At 45.5% G+C, this 19941-nt stretch overlaps 1 protein-coding gene across 1 annotated transcript; it reads right to left on the minus strand.

Moving 5' to 3' along the window:
* Nucleotides 1-1187: 1187 nt before the first annotated feature.
* MED10 (mediator complex subunit 10) lies at nucleotides 1188-7094 on the minus strand. The gene is made up of 4 exons (XM_069492282.1): nucleotides 6919-7094; nucleotides 5693-5776; nucleotides 4165-4267; nucleotides 1188-1775 (listed from the first exon to the last, which is right to left on the minus strand). Exons 1-4 carry the CDS (start codon nucleotides 7038-7040, stop codon nucleotides 1677-1679), a joined length of 408 nt encoding a protein of 135 aa, XP_069348383.1. The 5' UTR covers nucleotides 7041-7094; the 3' UTR covers nucleotides 1188-1676.
* Nucleotides 7095-19941: the final 12847 nt, after the last annotated feature.

A 19941-nucleotide genomic window follows, 5' to 3' on the forward strand; every position in this document is an offset into this window, starting at 1 on the left:
GCTCAGCGAGCCCTGTGCCCCCAGGGCCCGTGTACAGCAGCGGACAGTCAGCATTTTGCTGCGGGAAACCCAGCTCGGAACAGGGACTGCCGGCCCAGAACCGACTGCACGGAGCATCCTCCAGCCTTGCAGAACCTGTGCCTCTGCCTGGGAGTCCTTTCTGGTAGTTTTGGAAAGAACAGAACTGCTAATGAGGTACCAACCTCCTGAGGGGCCTGACCCCTGACTCTTAGTAAATAAGACCCTCTTGGGGAGTGCTCTGAATCGCATCCCCCCGCAAATTCCTGTGTTGAAGCCCTAACCCCAGGACCTCAGAATGCAACTGTATTTGGAGATGAGGTCTTTAAAGAGGTGGTTAATATGGGGTCTTTAGAGTAGGTCCTAATTCAATCTAACTGGTATCCTCACATTATTCAGACACAGAAGAATCATAAGGGATGTTCACACACAAAGGAAGGACCACGTGAGGACACAGCAAGTAGGTGGCCATCTGTGAGCCAACTCTGCTGGCACCGAGATCTTGCATTTCTAGCCTCCAAAACTGGGGGAAAATAAATCTTTGTTTAAACCACCCAGCCTTTCATGCTCTGTCACAGAAGCCCTTGCTTGGATCTAGGCAGGTTCAGAACCACTGGGGGAGGCAGATTAATGCAGGTTCTCAGGCCCCATCCTGAAGCCTGTGACCCAGCAGGCCTGAACAGGGACCTCACCTTTCTCACAAGCCAGCGCGGCCACTCTGACACCGGGGGCTCCGTGGTCAACCCTGACACACGCTGCACTGGGACCACGACTCCCTAGAGTTTATGAGAAATGCAGCTCTCAGTGGCCGCCCAGCCCTGCTGAATCAGAACCCGCAGTTTAACAAAACCCCAGTGATCTGTGACACACTGAAGGCTGAAACCGATGGCCCTGCAGGGCGCTGTCAACAGCACTGGTAAATCTGTGCTCTCGAGCACCTGTTACGGCCTCTACGAAAGAGGCTGTAGAGAAAACCAGAATTCTGCATTTTGCTTTAGATTTTCCTGCCTTGAAGCCTGGAGAGCAAATTTTCTTATGAACATTGTTAACACTTTGGGGAAGCAATAATTGACTGTTTACTAGATATACCGTACTATATATATGTTACAAAAATAATTACATGAATAAGCCATATACTTAGTTTATTATATCCGTATGTCCAAGAAAGCAGTTACATTTAACCCATCCTTTATGCACTATATTTGAAAATGTACACTACAAAACCAACTTAAGTACTTCCCACATTTAACCATTTTTTTTTTAACTTTTCCTATTTTTTATAGCTTTCTCACACTATAATAAAATGGAACAGAAAGAGTCCATAAAATGAAAAACATTAGGTAAAATTTTTAATTTACCAATCAATCTAGTTATTTCCAAGACTGTTTTCCTGCCCTGCCTGCCCAGAGAACGGGAGGGATCGTCCCAGTGTCCGGAGTCACCAGTCTGAAGGCTGGACGATGACAGGCACACAGCCGGGTCAGTGGGGCACAGCTCCCGCTCCTTCTCCAGCCCTGCCATCCCAGGTCAAACGACAGGACAGAGGGGCTGAGGGACGGGTCCAGGCCCCGTCCCGAGTCAGCAGGAAGGCGGCGTCGGCACTCACGGTCACGGCGACTCACAGAGGACTCGGCGGGATCTTCACAGAGGGTGAGCAGTTAGGAGGGCGGGTGGTCCTCCCCCCGGATGCTTCGATACTTCGCCATGTCTTCCGGAAATACTTTGGACAGCTCTTGAATCAACAAGCTTTTAAATTTCTACAAAGAAAAAGATACAATGCAAAATACCTTTGTTTGCTTGTGGCCCACTGTGCAAGTTAAAGACCACACACCACCTCCTGCATGGAGCCCTCAACCTCCTCCTGAAGAACAAAGCCAGCCGCCCCTCCCCAGGAGCTGCCCGCATTGACCACGTAGCGGGCCAGTTGCAGACAGGCGTTGGCAACCCTGCTAAAGGTACACTTGCAACTACCTGAAAGAGGACTCCATGTTCAAATAACACTTTTCCCTCTTGCTCAAATTAGAAGAAAGAGCACCTCTTGGAGGAAGCCAGCCACACAGGTGGAAATGATTTCTGCAGACAGCACACGTAACGGGAATCTTCAAATAATATTTAATTAAGCAATTATTAACTCGAACCACATCAAACGCACTGTGTGCAAACAAACAGCTCAATGAAAAGCTTTCCACACACCTGGGAACGTATTATCTATTCCAAATGCTGCGGCTTCCTGATCCTACTCAACAGCATAACATTTAATACGATCATAAAAGCATGAAAGATCTGCCAGCATCTCTTACAAGCTATACTAAAAAGCAGCACTATGGACAAAAACATAAAAACATACATCATTTAAAAATAAATTTGCAAAGGGGCTGTTCACTCCAGCACTACAATAACCATTTAAAATATAACTTTGGCAAGTTTAAATACATGACCCACTGAGAAAGGCAGGCCACAGAACTGACTTGAGACTTTCACCGACTCAGATGAGACAACATGACACCTGAGAGGAGTGGCGACAGATGCAGATGGAAGAGAAACTGCACAGCCACCAAGGCACCGCCACCAGGATGTGTCTGCCTGCACAAAGGCACCAGCCTGACCGCAGCCTGCTGGCACCGCAGCCACCACCCTCGTGGCCCAGCAGCTGTGTGCAGACAGAGCTGTGTCTGCTGGACAACACAACTCTCACTCATCTTTGCCGAGAGGAATAAAATGATCAAAGCCTTCACAACCTGCTATTGACAGAAAGCTCCATTAGGTTCTGAAGGTGAGGCTGGGTTCAACAATTCCTCAGTCGCAAACTGACAAAAGGGAGGTGAAGTTGTGGGCACCGCACGAATGAACTACAACAAAACACGTTTCCAGGTTGTGCTATTTACCACCAGTACAGGATCACCCGGATGAAACTCTGGGGCCCTCTAACCTGCATGTGACCACGCAGGTCTCCCGACAGAGCTCCTCCCCCCGCCCAGAGCACCCTCTGAGTGCCAAGAGGCCACCCTGCGACCATGCCCACCTGCATGCAGCAGACACACCTGAGCACAACTGCGCCAGCCTGACACCAGGCAGGCACCAGGCATCAGTGGGAACAGAACGCCTGTGTGCCCTGCGATCCTGGCACTTAAGCAGCTGGTGGAGGGGACAGAATAAATGAAAAAATAAAATGGTGAATCCTGACCCATGCTCTCAAGAGAAGAAACTTTAGAAAAGGCTGGTAGAAAAGGCCTAAGGAGGTGAAGTCAGCTGAGACCAGAGGATAGAGTCAGGTGCAAAGAGAACATGGAAGAGTTCCAGGCAGAGGAGACAGCAGGAGAAAGAATGCAAAGGAAAGGGGCTACGTATATTCCAGAAACGGACACCCGGCCAGCAAGGATGGCCAGGAGGGGGAAGGGGCAAGTGGTGCGAGCAGGCAGGGGAGGCAGGCAGGGCTGCGTGCTGCAGGCACAGTTGCATGGCACCAAGGAAGACAAGAGGCCACTGAAACCCAAATAAAAAACAAACGCCAAGGTGAACCACATTTGAGTGAATTTAAGTAAGAAAAAAAATCATATGTTTCATGTTCAAGATGCGGAGAGTTCTCCAAATCTAATCAAGGCAAGGAAAATCAGTAAGTTCTCTGGAGAATTTCATGGTAGTGGATATGGTAAAACGGAGTTTGCAGGTCAGAAGCTGGAGAACGACAAGAACATCAAGACTCAAGAATCCTCCAAACCAAAGAACCATGATGATGGGGAGAGCCTCGACAGACGGACTCAACACAGAAGCTAACAGGAAGCACCCGTGCAATCAACGCGCAAACGTGAGGTTCCAAAGCCTTAGCAAGGAGAACAATCAGCCAGCCAGTGACAACTACTGGTTGCAAGAATCAACCTGGATTTTCTTAAAAGATTATCCCTTTGTCCTTTATGCTACCACACGGCTCAGTGATATCTAACTTTACCTACTGCCTATTATACAATCCCGCAATCTCAATCGGTAATGTTAGGAAACAGCCGATGTTCTACCAAACACGGGAAAGACTGACAGAACACGGGAAAGAATGACAGAACCCGGGAAAGAATGACCGAGTCTCAAGCGGGCTTCGCTGAGCAGGCCTCTCTCCAGTGCACGTTTGGACACCATTTCTGCTCAAGGTCTCACCTTCATCGTGTCGATCTTGCCTTTCACTTGTTCATTCTTAGCGAGGGCCCTCTCTAGGCACTCTTTGGTGTAGAGTTGGGGGTTTCGACCTTGATCTATATATCTGGATACATGAAACATCTCAATTAGCATTCTTACAAGTGATACCTATTTTCATAGTTTTCTGAGAGCTATGCCAAAAAAAAGTCATTCTTTTAGGAAGAGATTTCGAAAAGAAAAAATAGTCAGCTATATATAACTGCACATGGCCCTATTTAGACAAAACTGAGTCCAGGAACCAAAGGAATTAAGATTCCCTCATTTAAACAAGTGCTGATAATTTGATCTCATATAACTTCTAACATGAATAGCTCATGAAAATCAAGTCATGATCCTTTATAAACGCAAGTAAGCTTCACAAGCCATACCACTTTACCCTTACTCAACATTTGTATTTGAGTAAGAGTATTGTATTGAGGTAAGGTTGTATTACTCAACCTTACTACAACCTATACGGTAAGGCAGCACTTGACAAAAGAGAAAACTAAACATGGTCCAGGGGTTCAGGCCTGAGTGCCACAGGGCAGCCCAGCCAAGGGGCAGCCTCCACTCCAGGTCCAGCCCCCCTGAGTGGGAGCCTCTGTGGGGGAGCCCCTGGGGGTGGGGGGAGCAGAGCTACAGGCAACCAGAGTCCCCACCCTGGGCTGCCCCAACATTATTTTACAAATTGTTCCGCTGCTTTAAAAAAAAAAATGAGGTGAGTTGATATACCATTTTACTAAATACAACTAAGTAACTTAAATACAACAGAGAAATTCTGTACAATTATTTCTAAAAAGTATAAACCTGTTGTTTGAAATTTAACACTTTCTCCCAAAATATCTTCTTTATCCTGAAGATTTAATTAAGCAACTGTCTAGATTGATATCTAATTTTCACCAGCAGTAGGCCACCTACCTATTTCTGTACCCCGAGGAAATCCATATCATCCAACTAAACTGAATTATTCATTATAAAAAATCTAAAACCCACCAACTAAATCCAATTTAGTTTTACTTAGGCAAAAAAATACATAATCACTTCAGATTAAAGATACAACAATTAAGGGCGGGGAGTGGTGGCTCACATCTGTCATCCTATAGCACTCGAGACCAGATTACTTTTAGGTTGTTTCTGGTTGTGATTTTTTTTTTTTTAATTTATAATATTGCCCACATAAGACTTTTTACCTCTTAAAGAAAAATGGAAGTTATCTGTTTGTTCCTTAGTCTAAGCAGGGCTCTGAGAACCTATGATGTTTTTTATATATTTAATAAACTTTTATTTACATATAACTTTTTTCAATATTGAGATTCTTTTCTCTTTAATTTTTTAATCCAATTAAAATATGAATTCCATGAGGGCAAGTATTTTTGTCCATTTTTTTCAGGGGCAAATCCCCAGCACCTTGGCTATGCCCACCACACAGCAAGTCAGTGGTGGAAGTAGTCATTAATGCCACAACTACACAAGATTTGTACCCAAGATTAATATCAAGAGTGATACTTACTCAAACACTTCTAAAGGTACAGTGATATCATGAAGTTGCTGTCTACACTTATCAATATCCTGTAGGCCAGTAACAATAAAATTCCTGGGGGAAAGGCAAAAACAGAGGCACCTGGTTAATTCACATGATGGGACAAGCACCGCTCACAGAACCACCCAGCCAACCAGGGCTCACACAAGTTCTTACACCTCTACAGGTCACACATGGCTCACACTCCTTTGATTAGCTACGAATTCCTAGGACACATTGAGAGTTTAACTGTTTGTTACTTTCCTAAACTAGAAATTGCCAGTAAGGGGGAGGACGAATCCTTTTGAGAATCTGATGAAAAAATATGAACTTTCTCTCAAAAACAATAACCCGGTTGTGTGGTTTCAGTGAACACACGGGACAGGGAGCTATACATACTCAAAGTCTGAAGAAAAGGAAGCCTCCTGCCTAGTTTAACCATAGCTCCCCTCTGGAGCCTTCCTACATGGCATGGCTGGCCCAGGGCCCTGGTTACTCCCAGAGCACTGGGTATGGAACCCCAGGTTGTAATTATTTGTATGCCTGTGCCCCCTGTAAAACAGTGAGCCCTTCTCTAGGGCCTGTTATTTGTGCGTCTGCCTTCCCTTCAACCCAGGACCTAGTACCATGACCAAGGCTGTTGCCCCAAAACACTAAGGGTTCTGCGGCCTTTCTCACCACCACCTCGCACCCTAATTCTGTCCCAGTCAGATGTATACAGAAAGTAGCTTCGAAGCCTCACCCTCCTACAGCCTAAATTAATTTAGTGCCCTCGCTGTGGAGGCTGCCTCCCCTCTGGGGACAGGGACAGAACTCCCCAGAAGGGCTCCAAGACGAACTGCTGGTAGGGCTAGAATAGAAAGCATTATTCCCTTGATGGAGCCCCAGAAACGGAAACTGTATCGTCTGGCCTTGACTAAATTTCCAAGTGGGCTCTCAAAAAAAGGTGCCTGCAAGGCAAAATGAGGAGGCGGCGAGGTAGCAACAGGCGGCAGCAGAGGGCCCAGCCCCCGACCACAAGCAGGAAGGCGGCCCCTACGAAGGCGGACTCCGGGTCCGGGACCCGACCGAGAGGCGGGCGGGGCAGGGCCGCGGCTCAGGCCGGCCATGGCTCCCTGACCCCGCTCCCCGCCCCCCGCCTCCCGACCCCCGCTCCCCAGCACACGCCGCCCGGCCCGCCCCGGGAAAGACGCCGCTTGCCTCAGGGCAACACTCACAGTTTCTGGTTGAGCCCGGCCTGGCTGCTAGGCTGGAAGTCACTGACGATGATGCCGAGCTGCCGAATGTTCTCCACGAACTTCTCCAGGTGCTCCTCCAGGTGGTCAAACTTCTCGGCCATCGCCCCAGCCCGACGCGCGCCGCACAACCACCAACCAGCTCCTCCACAAGCTCAGCTCTGCTCTCCCACTTCCTACTTCCGCCTGGGCAGACGCCACTTCCGGTGGACGTGCCGTCTGGGGAGGGGCCTGGCGCTGGGGCGGGGCTTCTTGTGGGGCGGAACCGGTGCTGGGGCGGGGCCTGGCTCTGGGGCGGGGCCTGAGTGCCGGGGCGGGGCTAGCGTAGCCATTGATGCCCGCTTGTACTCCCGATAGCTGCTGCCAGTCCATCAAAGGTGTCTGGGCTTTGGGAGAAGTTGAAGGCTCCATTCAATGCAGCGTCTCCAAACAACACCCACTTAGACGAAAATCCAGAGGTAGTCAGTCTCCCTTCCCTCCAGCTGGAATCTTGGGGTCAGCGCTGGCCCCGCTTCTTTATTCCTACATGTGATGAGCCCCCAACCTGCTCTGACTCTTGCTTCGGACCCTCGCCTGCGGCCCTCCTCACCTAGGCCGGGCCTCCCCTCCTCGGCCAACTCTGGCAAAACAGCGCCTTCTGGATTTAACAACAGTTCACTTCAGGGGAATTTTAGAACAAGGTGGAAATGAAATACTTGACCAAAAAGATTGGAGAGAGGTAGGGTGTGAGGTTAACAGTCCTCAATTTCATAAGAAAGAAGGATTGACATTAATGGAACCCAGGCTTTGAAAAGTATTTATTTTTAAAAATTAAGGGTATATCTTTACTAGAATATATGATTCCCAAACTAGTAGAGAGGGGAAAGGGAATAAATGTTAATAAAACACAATCAATTCAATAGTCAGTGAGGAAAAGAAGGGTGTAAAACAAGCAAAGAACAAGCATGAAAAATAAAAAACATAAAAGAAATAAAGACAACTCAATAACAATGAAGCAGCCCAATTTTTAAATGGGCAAAGGATCCAAACAGACATTTATCAAAAGACGACATAAAAACAGCCAATAAATATATGAAAAAATGCTCAAAATCACTAATCATCAGGGAAATGAAAATTAAGACCACAATGAGTTATCACTTCACACATGTTAGAATGGCTATCATCAAAAAGAAACAATAATTATTTGAGGTCATGGATCTGTTAATTACCTTGATTTAATCATTTCGCAATGTATACATGAAACCTCACCTTGTACTCCATAAATATAGGCATTATCTGTCAAAGAAAACTAAAATAAAAATGTATCATGAACTGTATTTCCTGTCATTAAATATGCTTGTCTATCACTAAAAAGACAAATATGTTGGTGACCACGATAAATGTAAACAGATTGAACTATTAGTTTAAAAGATAGATTCACTCAGATTGGAGTCAGATTGGGAGTGTTTCATTTTGCTGTTGTTTTTATCTAGCTGTATGTTTTTTCAAAGGCACATCCAAACGAACATGAAGAAAAGTTGAAAATGAAGGGATAGGATAGAACAAGATATGGCAGGCAACCGAAGGAAAGCTGGTAAAGAGTATAAAAATGAATAGGAACATAAAAAGACTGTTCAAATGATAATCAACCAAGATGGTCTACTGCAAGCCACTGACAACACAGTCCCATGGTATCTAATGCAAAAGTTGGGAAATTATGAGGAAAAATTCAAAATCCATAATCATAGCAGAAGATTGGACTACCTCTAACAGAAAACAATAAATCAAGTGGACCAAAATACATATGAAGAATATAGAAGATTTGAATAATGTAATCAATAATTGTGATTTATGAGAAACACTGAACTCTGAAGAACAAATAATTTCCAAGCACATAGGAAATATTTTTTTTTTTTTTTTTTTTTTTTTTTTTTTTTTTTTTTTGAGACAGAGTCTCACTTTGTTGCCCAGGCTAGAGTGAGTGCCGTGGCGTCAGCCTAGCTCACAGCAACCTCAAACTCCTGGGCTCAAGCGATCCTCCTGCCTCAGCCTCCCGAGTAGCTGGGACTACAGGCATGCGCCACTATGCCCGGCTAATTTTTCTATATATATTTTTTTAGTTGTCCATATAATTTTTTTCTATTTTTAGTAGAGACGGGGTCTCGCTCTTGCTCAGGCTGGTCTCGAACTCCTGACCTTGAGCGATCCACCCGCCTCGGCCTCCCAGAGTGCTAGGATTACAGGCGTGAGCCACCGCACCCGGCCAGGAAATATTTTTAAAATTTGACCATTTACTAGACCGTGAAGAAAGTTTTAAAAAATCCAAATTCTATCAGATATGCCAGACTTTCTGATGCCAATCTATTTATAGTATAAATATATATATTTATTCACTTTCTACACATTTGAAAATGAAAATACACTCTTAAAATAATTGATGAGTTTGTACAGAGAAGATCCAATTTATGTCTGTTATCCCAGCGTAATTATTAAAATCACTACCTTCCATTCACTGCCAAACTTGTCCCAGCTTGGTTGATACATTATAAGGTGATCCTAGTTAACAGGAAAATTGGAAGGTATTTGGAATGGAGTGACAAGAACTTCTTATCAAACTTCCGCTTTGCTCCTGAAGTGACACTTTGAAGAAAGGTAGTACCTCGAAATAATAAGCTACGGTTTCAACTCAAAAAGTAAAAAAAAAAAAAAAATTCCAGAGAGAAATCAGAGAAATCATGTGCACCAAAAATACATAAAGACAAAGACATGTACTAATGAAAAAGAAAACTATTTCATTAGTGCTCTTTCCAGTTGTATTAGAAGCTACAAAGATGAACAATAAATAAAAGATGATTGTTGAAAAGGTGGATCAAATAGACATGTTTCTTGCAAGTCTCATCTGGGAAGGAGACAGAGAGAAGAGAAAATAAACAATGTTATAAATGAGTGAGGGAACATAATTCAGTTACAATGAAAGTTATATATTCATAACTTTGAAAGCTTGGAGGATGTAAACAATTTTCTAGGAAACTACCAAAAATTAACTTAAGAAAAGTAAGAAATCAGAATAGATCCCAACCTTTTAATAAACTGGCTAGTAGGCAAAAATCTCTATCAAAGAAAGAAAAGATGACAGCTTTTTACATGAGTTTTATTTTTAATCAAACATTAAAGAACAAATAATTTCAAATTTACCTATTTTCAGACACTAGAAAAAGAAGAAATACATCCTAGCTCGTTTCGAAAGAGTAGTATAACTTTGGTATGAAAATCAGGCAACAAAGACAGTACAAGAAAAGAAAATATAGGTCAATCTTCCTTATGAACATAGATACAAAAATCCTAAATAAAATATTAGCAAATTGAATTGATTATCATGTATTGGGTGTCTATTGCTTTGTAACAAACCTCTCCAAAGCTTAGTGGCTTAAAACAACCCCAGTCCTTTATTTTACTCATAAATACTTTATGTGGCTGTGTGTGGCATTCACAGCTTGTCTCTGCTTCATGTCACATTAGCTGGGTGGCTTTGCTGGAGACTGAAGGACCTAATTTCACGATGGCTCATTCAGCTGGGACCACAGTTCCCCTCCACATGGGTGTCTCTGTGGGATTTGGGGGCTTCGCCTTCATGGTGCCTGGGTACCGAGAGCACAGAGCTCAGGAGAAGCAGGTGGGAGTGGCACCACCTCTGTGACCTCACTCGGAGTCCCACCATAGCCAGAGCTCTAGGATTCCCAGGGAGGGGACATAAACCTGACCACCCAGGGCAAGAAGTAAGAAGTTCTGTTGCTGGACAAGCAGGTAAGATCTCACTGAAGCTGTTTTTGAAAAATGCAACCTGGCACACATCACATTGGGAAAAAAATGACCCATTGAGCTTGTCCTATGAGTGCATGGATGATTAAATTTCATAAAATCTATTAATATAACTAAGTCTATTAATGGTTAAAGGAGAAAAAAAACACCTCAAGTAGATTTTTTAAATAGACATTTGATAAAATTCAACCCGAATCATGATATTTTTTAAATAAAGAAACATCTGAGAAAACTAAGAATAGAAAGGAACTTTCTAAACCCGATAAAGGATAGCTGCTAAAAACATACAGAAGGCATCCGGCTCAATAATGAAACTTCAGGAACATTTTCAATGAAGTCATGAACACAGCCAGAGTCTTCATTGTCACCCTGGGTATTCTCTGCTGCAGAAGGAACAGCATTCAGCCTCAGCGCTCACCCGGGGCCTCCCTCCTGTCTGCCTTTCTGACTTTGAACCTCCTCCACTGAGCCTCCTAAAATGTCATTAACATCCTTGAGAATGCTATGCCTTAGCTTCCCAGCTATATTTTAAGCACTTTGAGGACAGGAATCTAATCTTGCACATGCCCTAGAGTTTCAAACACATGCAAACTAGCTCAGTAAACAGTTTGGGATTATCTGAAGGCTCAGGAAAAAGGAGACAGAAGTGGCAGAAAGAAGCCAAAGGCTGCCTGTTTTGCTTCTGTGGCTGCGCCTCCCCAGGAAGTCATTCTTCTCTGTGGGCCCAGCCTGCCGCGCCCACTTTACAGAAGATGCAGATCAATGGTCTCTCCTGCAGTTCATCCCTTGGCCCCACTGCCCCCGCTCCGGTTCCTTGTCAGCACTGGGGCTGTCTCTGCTGCCTCCTGTGCCCGGATACATGGCCTGCGACCAGGCCGGTTTCTAAGGAAAGCGAAGGCCACTTGCAAAACCCCTCACACTCTCTGTCCTGGTGATCGGCTCCCTGTGTCTGTCGTCACCACAGTGGTCATGTCGGTTCCCTGGGGCTCACGTCGATTCCCTAGGGCTGCCCTAACAAAATACCACTGCAGCAGACATTGATCGGTCTGAGCTCAAGGTGTTGGCAGGGGTGGTTTCTTCTGAGGCCCTGAGTGAGAATCGGTCCCAGGCCTGTCTCCCGCTGCCGGTGGCTACCAGCAGATCACTCCGTCTCCACTTCTGTCTTCACAGGACACTCTCCCTAGGTGGGCGTCTCTGTCCAAATTTCCCCCTTTACAAGGACACCAGTCACATTGGATTAGGGCCCACCCCAATGACCTCATTTTAACTGAATTTCCTCTGTGAAGATGCTATCTCCAAATAAGGTCACCTTCTGAGGTCCTGGCGGTAGGTAGGTATCTTTCTGGGGTGAACACAACTCAACCCAGGACACTCTTCCCCTTGCGCTCGGGCTCACGAGCACTTTCTTGCTGTCTGTGTTGTGACCACAGGATGGTGAACTCAGGACCAGGCCGTGGGGGTGTAATTATGGTGCTAGTTCTGCATTGTTGCGATTTGTGATTGTCCATCAGCTCCTTTTCATCACCGTAAACTTTCTCTCTCCCCTCGCCTCCCATCACAGCGGCTAGAGTGAGAACAGAAATTCGAGGTTTTGAAATCTAACATTTAAAACCATCCCAAATGGAGCCACTGAGGTCTCTGAGTACACAGGAGTTTCAGCGCATCTCTAAAGCACTTATCTCCCTGTGTCCCAAATTATTGGTCCAGCGACGATTGTTCTCTGCTGAAACCAAAGCATTTTAAACCCAATTATACCAACATTGAAATTGTCCGTTTTACTCCTTAAACAGCTAAGTAGTAGCTGCTTTCCTTTTATTTCACATCCTAAATACTGTTGGTTTGTTTATAAGAAGCATTTTAAGATTTTAACACTCCACGGGTCCAAATGCAAATGAAATTGGGCTGGAAAATCCCACGAAGTCAAAGGTACGCCTGTTAGGAAGCAGCACGCACACAGCCTGCAGAACATGCTGACCGCAGACCGCCCCTTGTTTTCCCTGCAAAGTCCGCCGGAGCTGCCCCAGGACATTTCCTTACTTCTTATAATTCGTGACCTTGAAATCTGAAGGCCAGTTTTTCTTTTTCTTTTCTTTCTTTTTTTTTTTTAATTCACAGTATTATTGCTCCATCAGCACTCAAAGCCCTTAGTGATGCCATTTGAAACATTTTTTGCTATTCATTCTAATTTATTCTAAGAACCAGATTCAGCTTAAGTTAAAAAAAAAATATGCAGCTATCCTACTAGGAGGGTGGAACAGCTGGCTTCTGCTTTCCACTTTGGGGATTTTCAGCACATTAGTCGTTCCAGCAGAAGGGAAGATTTGCAATTCTGTTGCTTTGATGGTGATGATGATGATAATGATGGTCATGATCACACTGATGACAATATTTGACATTTTTGAGCATATCATATGGATTATCCCATTTATTCATTGTAACCCTAAGAGGAAGCCACTATAATTCGAACCATACATGGTCAAATGTAAGCCAAACTGTTTCCCTAAATACAGAATTGGAAGACAGAATGATTCCAGCTGGTAGAAGATGCTGATATTGTTTTTCCCCAAGTGCCACATTGACACATGAATATGCAAATAAATTAGGTTTTCCTTTATTCTATTAGGTTCACAAATCAATGAGAGTGCCTGACTTGTGTATTAAAAAGTAGAAATTGTATCATGTTTTTACACTAACAAGCATTGAGAAACAGGAAGATTTTTTTTTTTATTTTATATGCAATATTTACATCTCTACTTAGAATTTTGTGTAATGTATCTGACCAAGATTTACAAAACAAAAAGATAAGATTACACTAGTCCAGCCTACAGACTGACCTGAGAACTAGCCAGCAAATGGAAGCATGTGGTTGATTTTCATTATCAAGTTTTTGTTAAAAACTTGTCACAAGTTCAAAGGAGAGGGCAGGATAGCATTACCTAAATAGGGATAAAGTGAAACATCATACAAAAAATGCAAATCATACACACAAAAACAGAAATACAAACTTTTTGTATTCTTTTTGTATTCAAACTTCATAGCAATTTCACCCTTCTAGGTCTTTCAGCACATTGCCTAAGCCCTGAGATCACAGCCCTGTCTAAAAATCAATGATGTCCAGCTGAAGTCTAAGTTTGTTTTAAACATTCCAAAGAGAAATGAGCTGTGCTGGCATATGCTCCTCTCATTGTGATGATCCAGACAGCAAAGTCTTACCTTACAGAAAATCGTGGTGCACATGGACCTGGAACACCTGCTCTGGTTCTGATCAAGACAGACAGATAACCAGGAAGCTGTCCAGCAAAGAGCACCTGAAATAAGCAAATATAAAGCAGCTTTTGGCAGAATACTAAGTACTAATATATTAAAACTCTTTGGCTTGGAAGATGGAAGCTCAGAGGGATAAATCAAGGTCTATGCAACTTTAAACAAAGATCTGGCTATTAATGCCCAAGACACAAGAACTAGCTGTAGTTGTGATAGTCCATGTCCTCTGAGAAGCAGATGCCAGGATAGGATTTAACATGCAAGAACTTTTTTTTTAGGAGAAATTCATTCGAGAGGAAACGGGGAAGGAACAAGAGAGGCTGGAAGAACCAACAGAACAAGATGCAGGTCTGACCCTGAGAGAAGGAAGGAGGGAGGGAGGGAGAAAAAGAGGCTAGGAGCAGCTTAGGCTGCAGTGCAGTGCTAAGGAGAGTTTGGTAAGACCACGGAGAAGCCCTCAAAACAAAATCCCTCGTCAGCAGAGTCCCAGGTCTCCCAGGAATGGACATGGCCTGGATTCCCTGCATCACAAAGTCGTTGGCTGGGAGCAGCTCGTGGGAGCAAAAAGTGCAAGAGATTTCAAATTAGAGCATGCGGCCCTGGGTCACTTCCACCACTCCCTCCAGAGATCTGGGAGACACATTCTCACGGGTACCACACTAGGACAGATAATGATAATAGCCATAATGGCCATTTATTGACCACCTATTCAGAGCCAACCATTGTACTAGATATTTTACATCTATTAAATGCAATTATTAAAAGTCCTCCAGGCCAGGTATGATTGCTTCCCGTTCTTCCATGAGGAAATGGAAGTTTAGAAGGGTGAGAACCTTACCAAGACCACAAGACCAGTTGGTGTAGAGGTGACATCTGATCCTCTGGGCTTCAAAGACCATATCCTTACCACAGCAAACAAATGAGAGAATTTTTGCTTCTACAATAAGAAATAATGAATTGACTGAACTTATTAAGCCAAACAGTTGAGTTTTTTTAAGGTATAAATGCTGCATGCATTCTGCTTAATTCATAAATGACAAGCTTTGAAACTAGACTTGTCACACTTTCCCACCAGGGGACTCACGACTGCACTGGGCCTCCACAACCCCAAATGCTGTTCCTCGTGTCCTCCTGGCTGTCTGCAAGCAGAGCTCAGGCATGGCCAGGAAGACACACAGCCTTGTACGTCTTCGCCACCTGACTTTGGACTATTTGTTGCGTCACCTTGTTCCTTTGTTTTCTCCTGGAAATGGAGGACATACACCTCCACGTGTGTAAAACACCCAGCACTTGATAAATGCCATTCCCTTCTGTCAGCTTACACCCGACAAGCACAAAGCCGAGCTCTTTCCTTTGTACATAAACAGGCTCTTCCAAAAATGTATTTGATTGTGTCATTCCTCCACCTGTAATCTGCTAACATCTTCCAACTATCCACAGCAGGGATTTTTAAAATCCTACTCTCTGTGCAGCCCATTCACATGGCCCGTGTACTTGCTCTGTCACCCAATCCCATGTGGGGCAGGAGAAGGGGTGCATATGCCCAGCAAAGAGGGATAAGACTCTTGGAAGCATGGGATGGGTAGTTGGGCGCCAGCCCTCATTTCTCCTTTGAGAATTGCCAGTCCCCAGAGTGAACTCTGAGTTCTCACCCCCTGGCCTGAAGCCACCTTCCCACTGACCCGCCCTGGAGCCTCACTGGGCCCTCACGCTGCTGCCTCTTGGCCTCTGCTGGTTTCTTCCTTCTGCTTGGAAGTCCTCATCTGTTAAATAAGTGTCAGCATTTTAGTGAAGTTTTTGCTTACTGCCTTGTGCAGAATTAATAACTTCCTGGCCAGCTCTGGTACCCCTGAGTCCTGTTCCCTGCTGAGAGGTCGGGAGGCAGCTGAAAGGGTGGCCAGCACCTTTCCGCAGATGCCTGTGGGGAGGCTGTTTGCATCCCAGTGAAACCCGCTCTGCCTCCTCCCATACACATGGAATTGAAGCCAAGCTCATGGCTGCCACCCACCTGCATGTCCCAGGTTTCCCTGAAGTCAGTTGTGGCCTTGGGACTAGAATTTGAGCAGGAGTGACGTGTGCCTGCTCTGGGACTGGGACGCAAGTCATCAGGGACACCTTCTCCATGCTGGACCTGGACGTGACAATGACTCTGCTCCCACCAGGCAGGAGATGATACCCCAGCGCAGCACCGTCCAGTAGAACCTCTGAGATGACGGGAATGTTCTAGGATCTGTGCTGTCCAATGGAACAGCCGCTAGACTCTTGTAATGTGGCTGGTGCAACTAGGAGCTGAAGTTTTAATTGTCTTTAAATGTATTTAAATTAGTTAAAATTAAAATCACCAGCAGCTACTGTATCAAACAGTGGTGCCCTGGAGGATGGAGGAGCAAAGAATTAGAAGGAACATGGGTCTTGGCGTTCCCGGTGGAGCAGAGCTACCCCTCCTAAATGGACTGCTTATTTCAGAACTACTGAGTGAAAGAGAAAGGCAAGGGGATATTTTTAGGACAGTTAGCAGGACAGCATGGTGTCATGGGCGTAGCGGGGAGCTGGAGGCTCTTTCTGAGTTTCGATCCCAGCTCTGCCACTTAACAGCTGTATGAGCTGGGGCTGGTTACTTCCTCTCCTGTGTCTCAGATTTCTCATCACTGCACTGGGGGTATGAAGAGTCCACCCCTCACCTAGGATTGTTATGAGAATTAAATGAAGTAATAAATGTAAAACTCTTAGAATATGGTATCCACACTTTTTAGCTATTGTTATGAGATTTGAGGTCTCTTTGTTACAGCGTCTTAGCTCTGCACTGATACATGTGGGTTCCAATCATGATGCCACCGTTCACCACTGAGCAGGTCACTGTGCCTCTTTGTGCCTCCGTTTCCTTATCTACAAAATGAGGGAAGCAGTAGGTCCTTTCTTGTAGAGTTCTTCAGAGTAATAAATGAGATGATGCCAGTAAAGTGCTGAGCTCAGAGCCTGGCCCACATTGAGCACTCAATACCTGTAAGCACCATTATATAACGTGTCATGTTGTCATATTGGTAGCTGTGTGGGTGCCTCAAGGATAGAGATTGTCATTTCTCTTTTCATTCTTCAATGATCAGCACAGTGAAGATGCTCAACAAATGATCGGATAAGTAAGCCCTCTAGTATTTGTTTACCTGAAAACCTAATACCATAGCTGCTGAAATCCTGCCTCTGAGATGTCCCTTGGCCGTCAAACCTGAACAGTACTCTAATAGCACCCAAACAAAGGTGTTCTGTCCCTTCCACCCAGACCCTCCTGAAGGATGACAGCTCTTCCCACACTAATAAAAGAGTTACTGTGTAGCCTCAGCCCAGCACAAAGGCTGGCTGGGATGACTCACTCGGACAGGCCCTTGGCAGGGGACACCTTCAGGATCACTCTCATCAATTGCTGTTTATTAAGTGCCTGCCCCGAGGGATGCCTGGGTAAGTGGTGACATGCGGCTGGAGCGTAAGGGCCTTGGCAGACCCAGCATCTTGCCCTGACTCCCACAGATAACTGGCCTCTGAACAGGAGCCTGGCAGGAAACCCTCGTGCAAGGTCTTGCTGGAAGCGCTGGGACCTGGGATTTTACCCATGGTCAGGGCTGGAGGAGAGGAGCCAGGCAGTCCTGACAGACAGAGACCCCGAATGGCAGGCTGTGAGCTGGACCTGCACATCCATCCTGCCATGAGCCCAAGGCTGAGGTTGGGTGGCCCAGGTGTGGGATCTTTTATTTACCTTTACTGTATCTCATTTTTTACCCTGGGGCAAGGAAGAGAACTTGGGTGGGGGGGTGGTGTCTACAAATGTCCCTGTCCCTGGTGTCATACATTTCAGTGGGGAAGGTGTATGAGTGGTGTTGTCCCTCAGAGCTGATGGGACCAGCAGCAGCTGTGAAGGGCCCCGTAGTGAACTCCAGTCCTTACAGGAGTTGACGTTAATTCACTTTATTATCATATTTTTCCCAAATCTCAGATAGAGATCTAATAATTCATTAGCCATGTAAAATTGCTAAAGAACTATCATAAAAGTAGGGTTACGGATATATCCTTGGTATCTGCTATACTGAATCATATATATGTAGTCCCAGCCAGAACATCATCATCATCCCAAGAGCTGTGTTTTCTTAGATTATTCTCTACATGCTAATCTCCGGTCCACTGATCCGAGGGTTATATATTTCACAAGCATAATCAGCACAGAAATTACCCAGCTTCGGTTCTGATTAAAGATGTAAATAACATTTTCGTGACTAATCACGACAGAATATTGAACCGAGAAGTACCTGGCCACTAGCAAAGGACTCTGCACTTAACACAGAAGCCACTCTGATCAATCGTCTGTTCCAAGGTATATATTTCATCCTGGCTTCTGTAATAATTGCTGGCTTCTAGATTTCCATATTTTCCAAATAGCATATGAATCCTCATTCCTTGAGAGGGAGAGTTAACACTTCTCAAAACGTAGCCCTATTTATAGACCCTAAAGTGGGGACAGGGATTTTTTTTTAGCTGACAAGTATTAAGGAACCACTCTGTGGCAGGTATTTTTTCATGCATTGCTGTGATTAATTTTAGAAGTCCATTTTTGCTTTTGTTATCCCTTGGTGCAGCTCCTGGCCTCATTCTTACGTTCTCTTTTCTCTGTAATGGGCTCTTCTCTGCGGGACGCCTCCGGGTGGGCTCAGCAGGTGACAGCCAGTGGTTTCTCTGCACACAGACCTGCCACAGCCTCTCCCGAGGTGCTGTGATCGGGAAACTCACAGCTGATTAATCTCCACAGTGCCCGGCTTACTCAGATGCGTGAGTCAGACAGGGCTTGGGAAAGTCCCCTCAGGTCATGTCCTGGAGGGCCCTGGGGGTGCCTAAAGCGCCTTTTCCCCAGCATATGTGTGTGTGTTTGTGTGTGTGCGTGTGAGTGTGTGCATTTGAGTGTGTCTGTGAGTGTACATGTGTGAGTGTGCATGTGTGTGATGTTCATGTGTGTATTTGTGACTGTGTTTGAGTGTGTGCGAGTTGATGGGACGTTTAGAGTGGAGAGAGCCACAAAACCCTTGCATGAGGAATCACCTTCCACTTTATCATGAATGTCTCTCCCTGGGACAGCAGGGCAGAGAACCTACTTTCAGGTCTCCTTGAGCATCTCTATGAGGAATCAAAGCGGGACCAGGGTTGTGTGTCCCCGGGGAAACTCTGACGGAACAGATTCCAACGCCTGGGCGTGGAAGGCAGCCTGCATCCCTGGGGTGGGCAGCCAGGAAAGGGGGGACCTCCGGAGTCTGGAGTTCGGAGCCGAGCACTGGGCCCACACGACATCCTTAGCACGGTCTGACCCTCCTCTGCCCCTGCCCAGCCAGGGCAGCCTGGCAAAGGTCCTTCTGTTGTTTTGATAATTTATTGTACACAGTTTTACAATCTCTATCCCGTAACGCAGCATAAGGATAAAAAACTCCAGCAAGACGGGAGGACTTGGAGAGCAGGAGCCCTCCACCCCGCGCTGCCGGCCCCTCCCCGCTGTTACCGCTTCTGGTGGTTTCTGTGTCTCTCAGAGGAAAGTGTTCATGTTGGCGCTACGTAACCTGTTGATCTAAGCGCTGACGGCAGGCCTCAATATAATGAGAGTTTAGCTTAATTATACTCCGCCACTACCCCCTGCCAAGCACCTCACTATTTTTAGTTTTACTGTTGGTTCCTTGTCTTTTGTAAGATTAAGCAGCACACATTCGTTTCTTACTACATTGAGTATACGCCACGTACCCGGACCCTCAGGTGTGTGAGACCCCGGCCCCGACCCAGTGAGCTCTTCCAGGCCTCATCTGCGGGGTTGGCTCCAAATGCCATGAATCAACCAGTGATGACCCTCTTACCAAGACCGTGAAAATATGCCTACGTACAGCCAAGTAGCTGCACTGAGGTCGTCTCTTATCACACAGC

The sequence above is a fragment of the Eulemur rufifrons genome, chromosome 17 (genome assembly GCF_041146395.1).
Source record: "Eulemur rufifrons isolate Redbay chromosome 17, OSU_ERuf_1, whole genome shotgun sequence".
In the NCBI taxonomy this organism is placed as follows: Eukaryota; Metazoa; Chordata; class Mammalia; order Primates; family Lemuridae; genus Eulemur; species Eulemur rufifrons.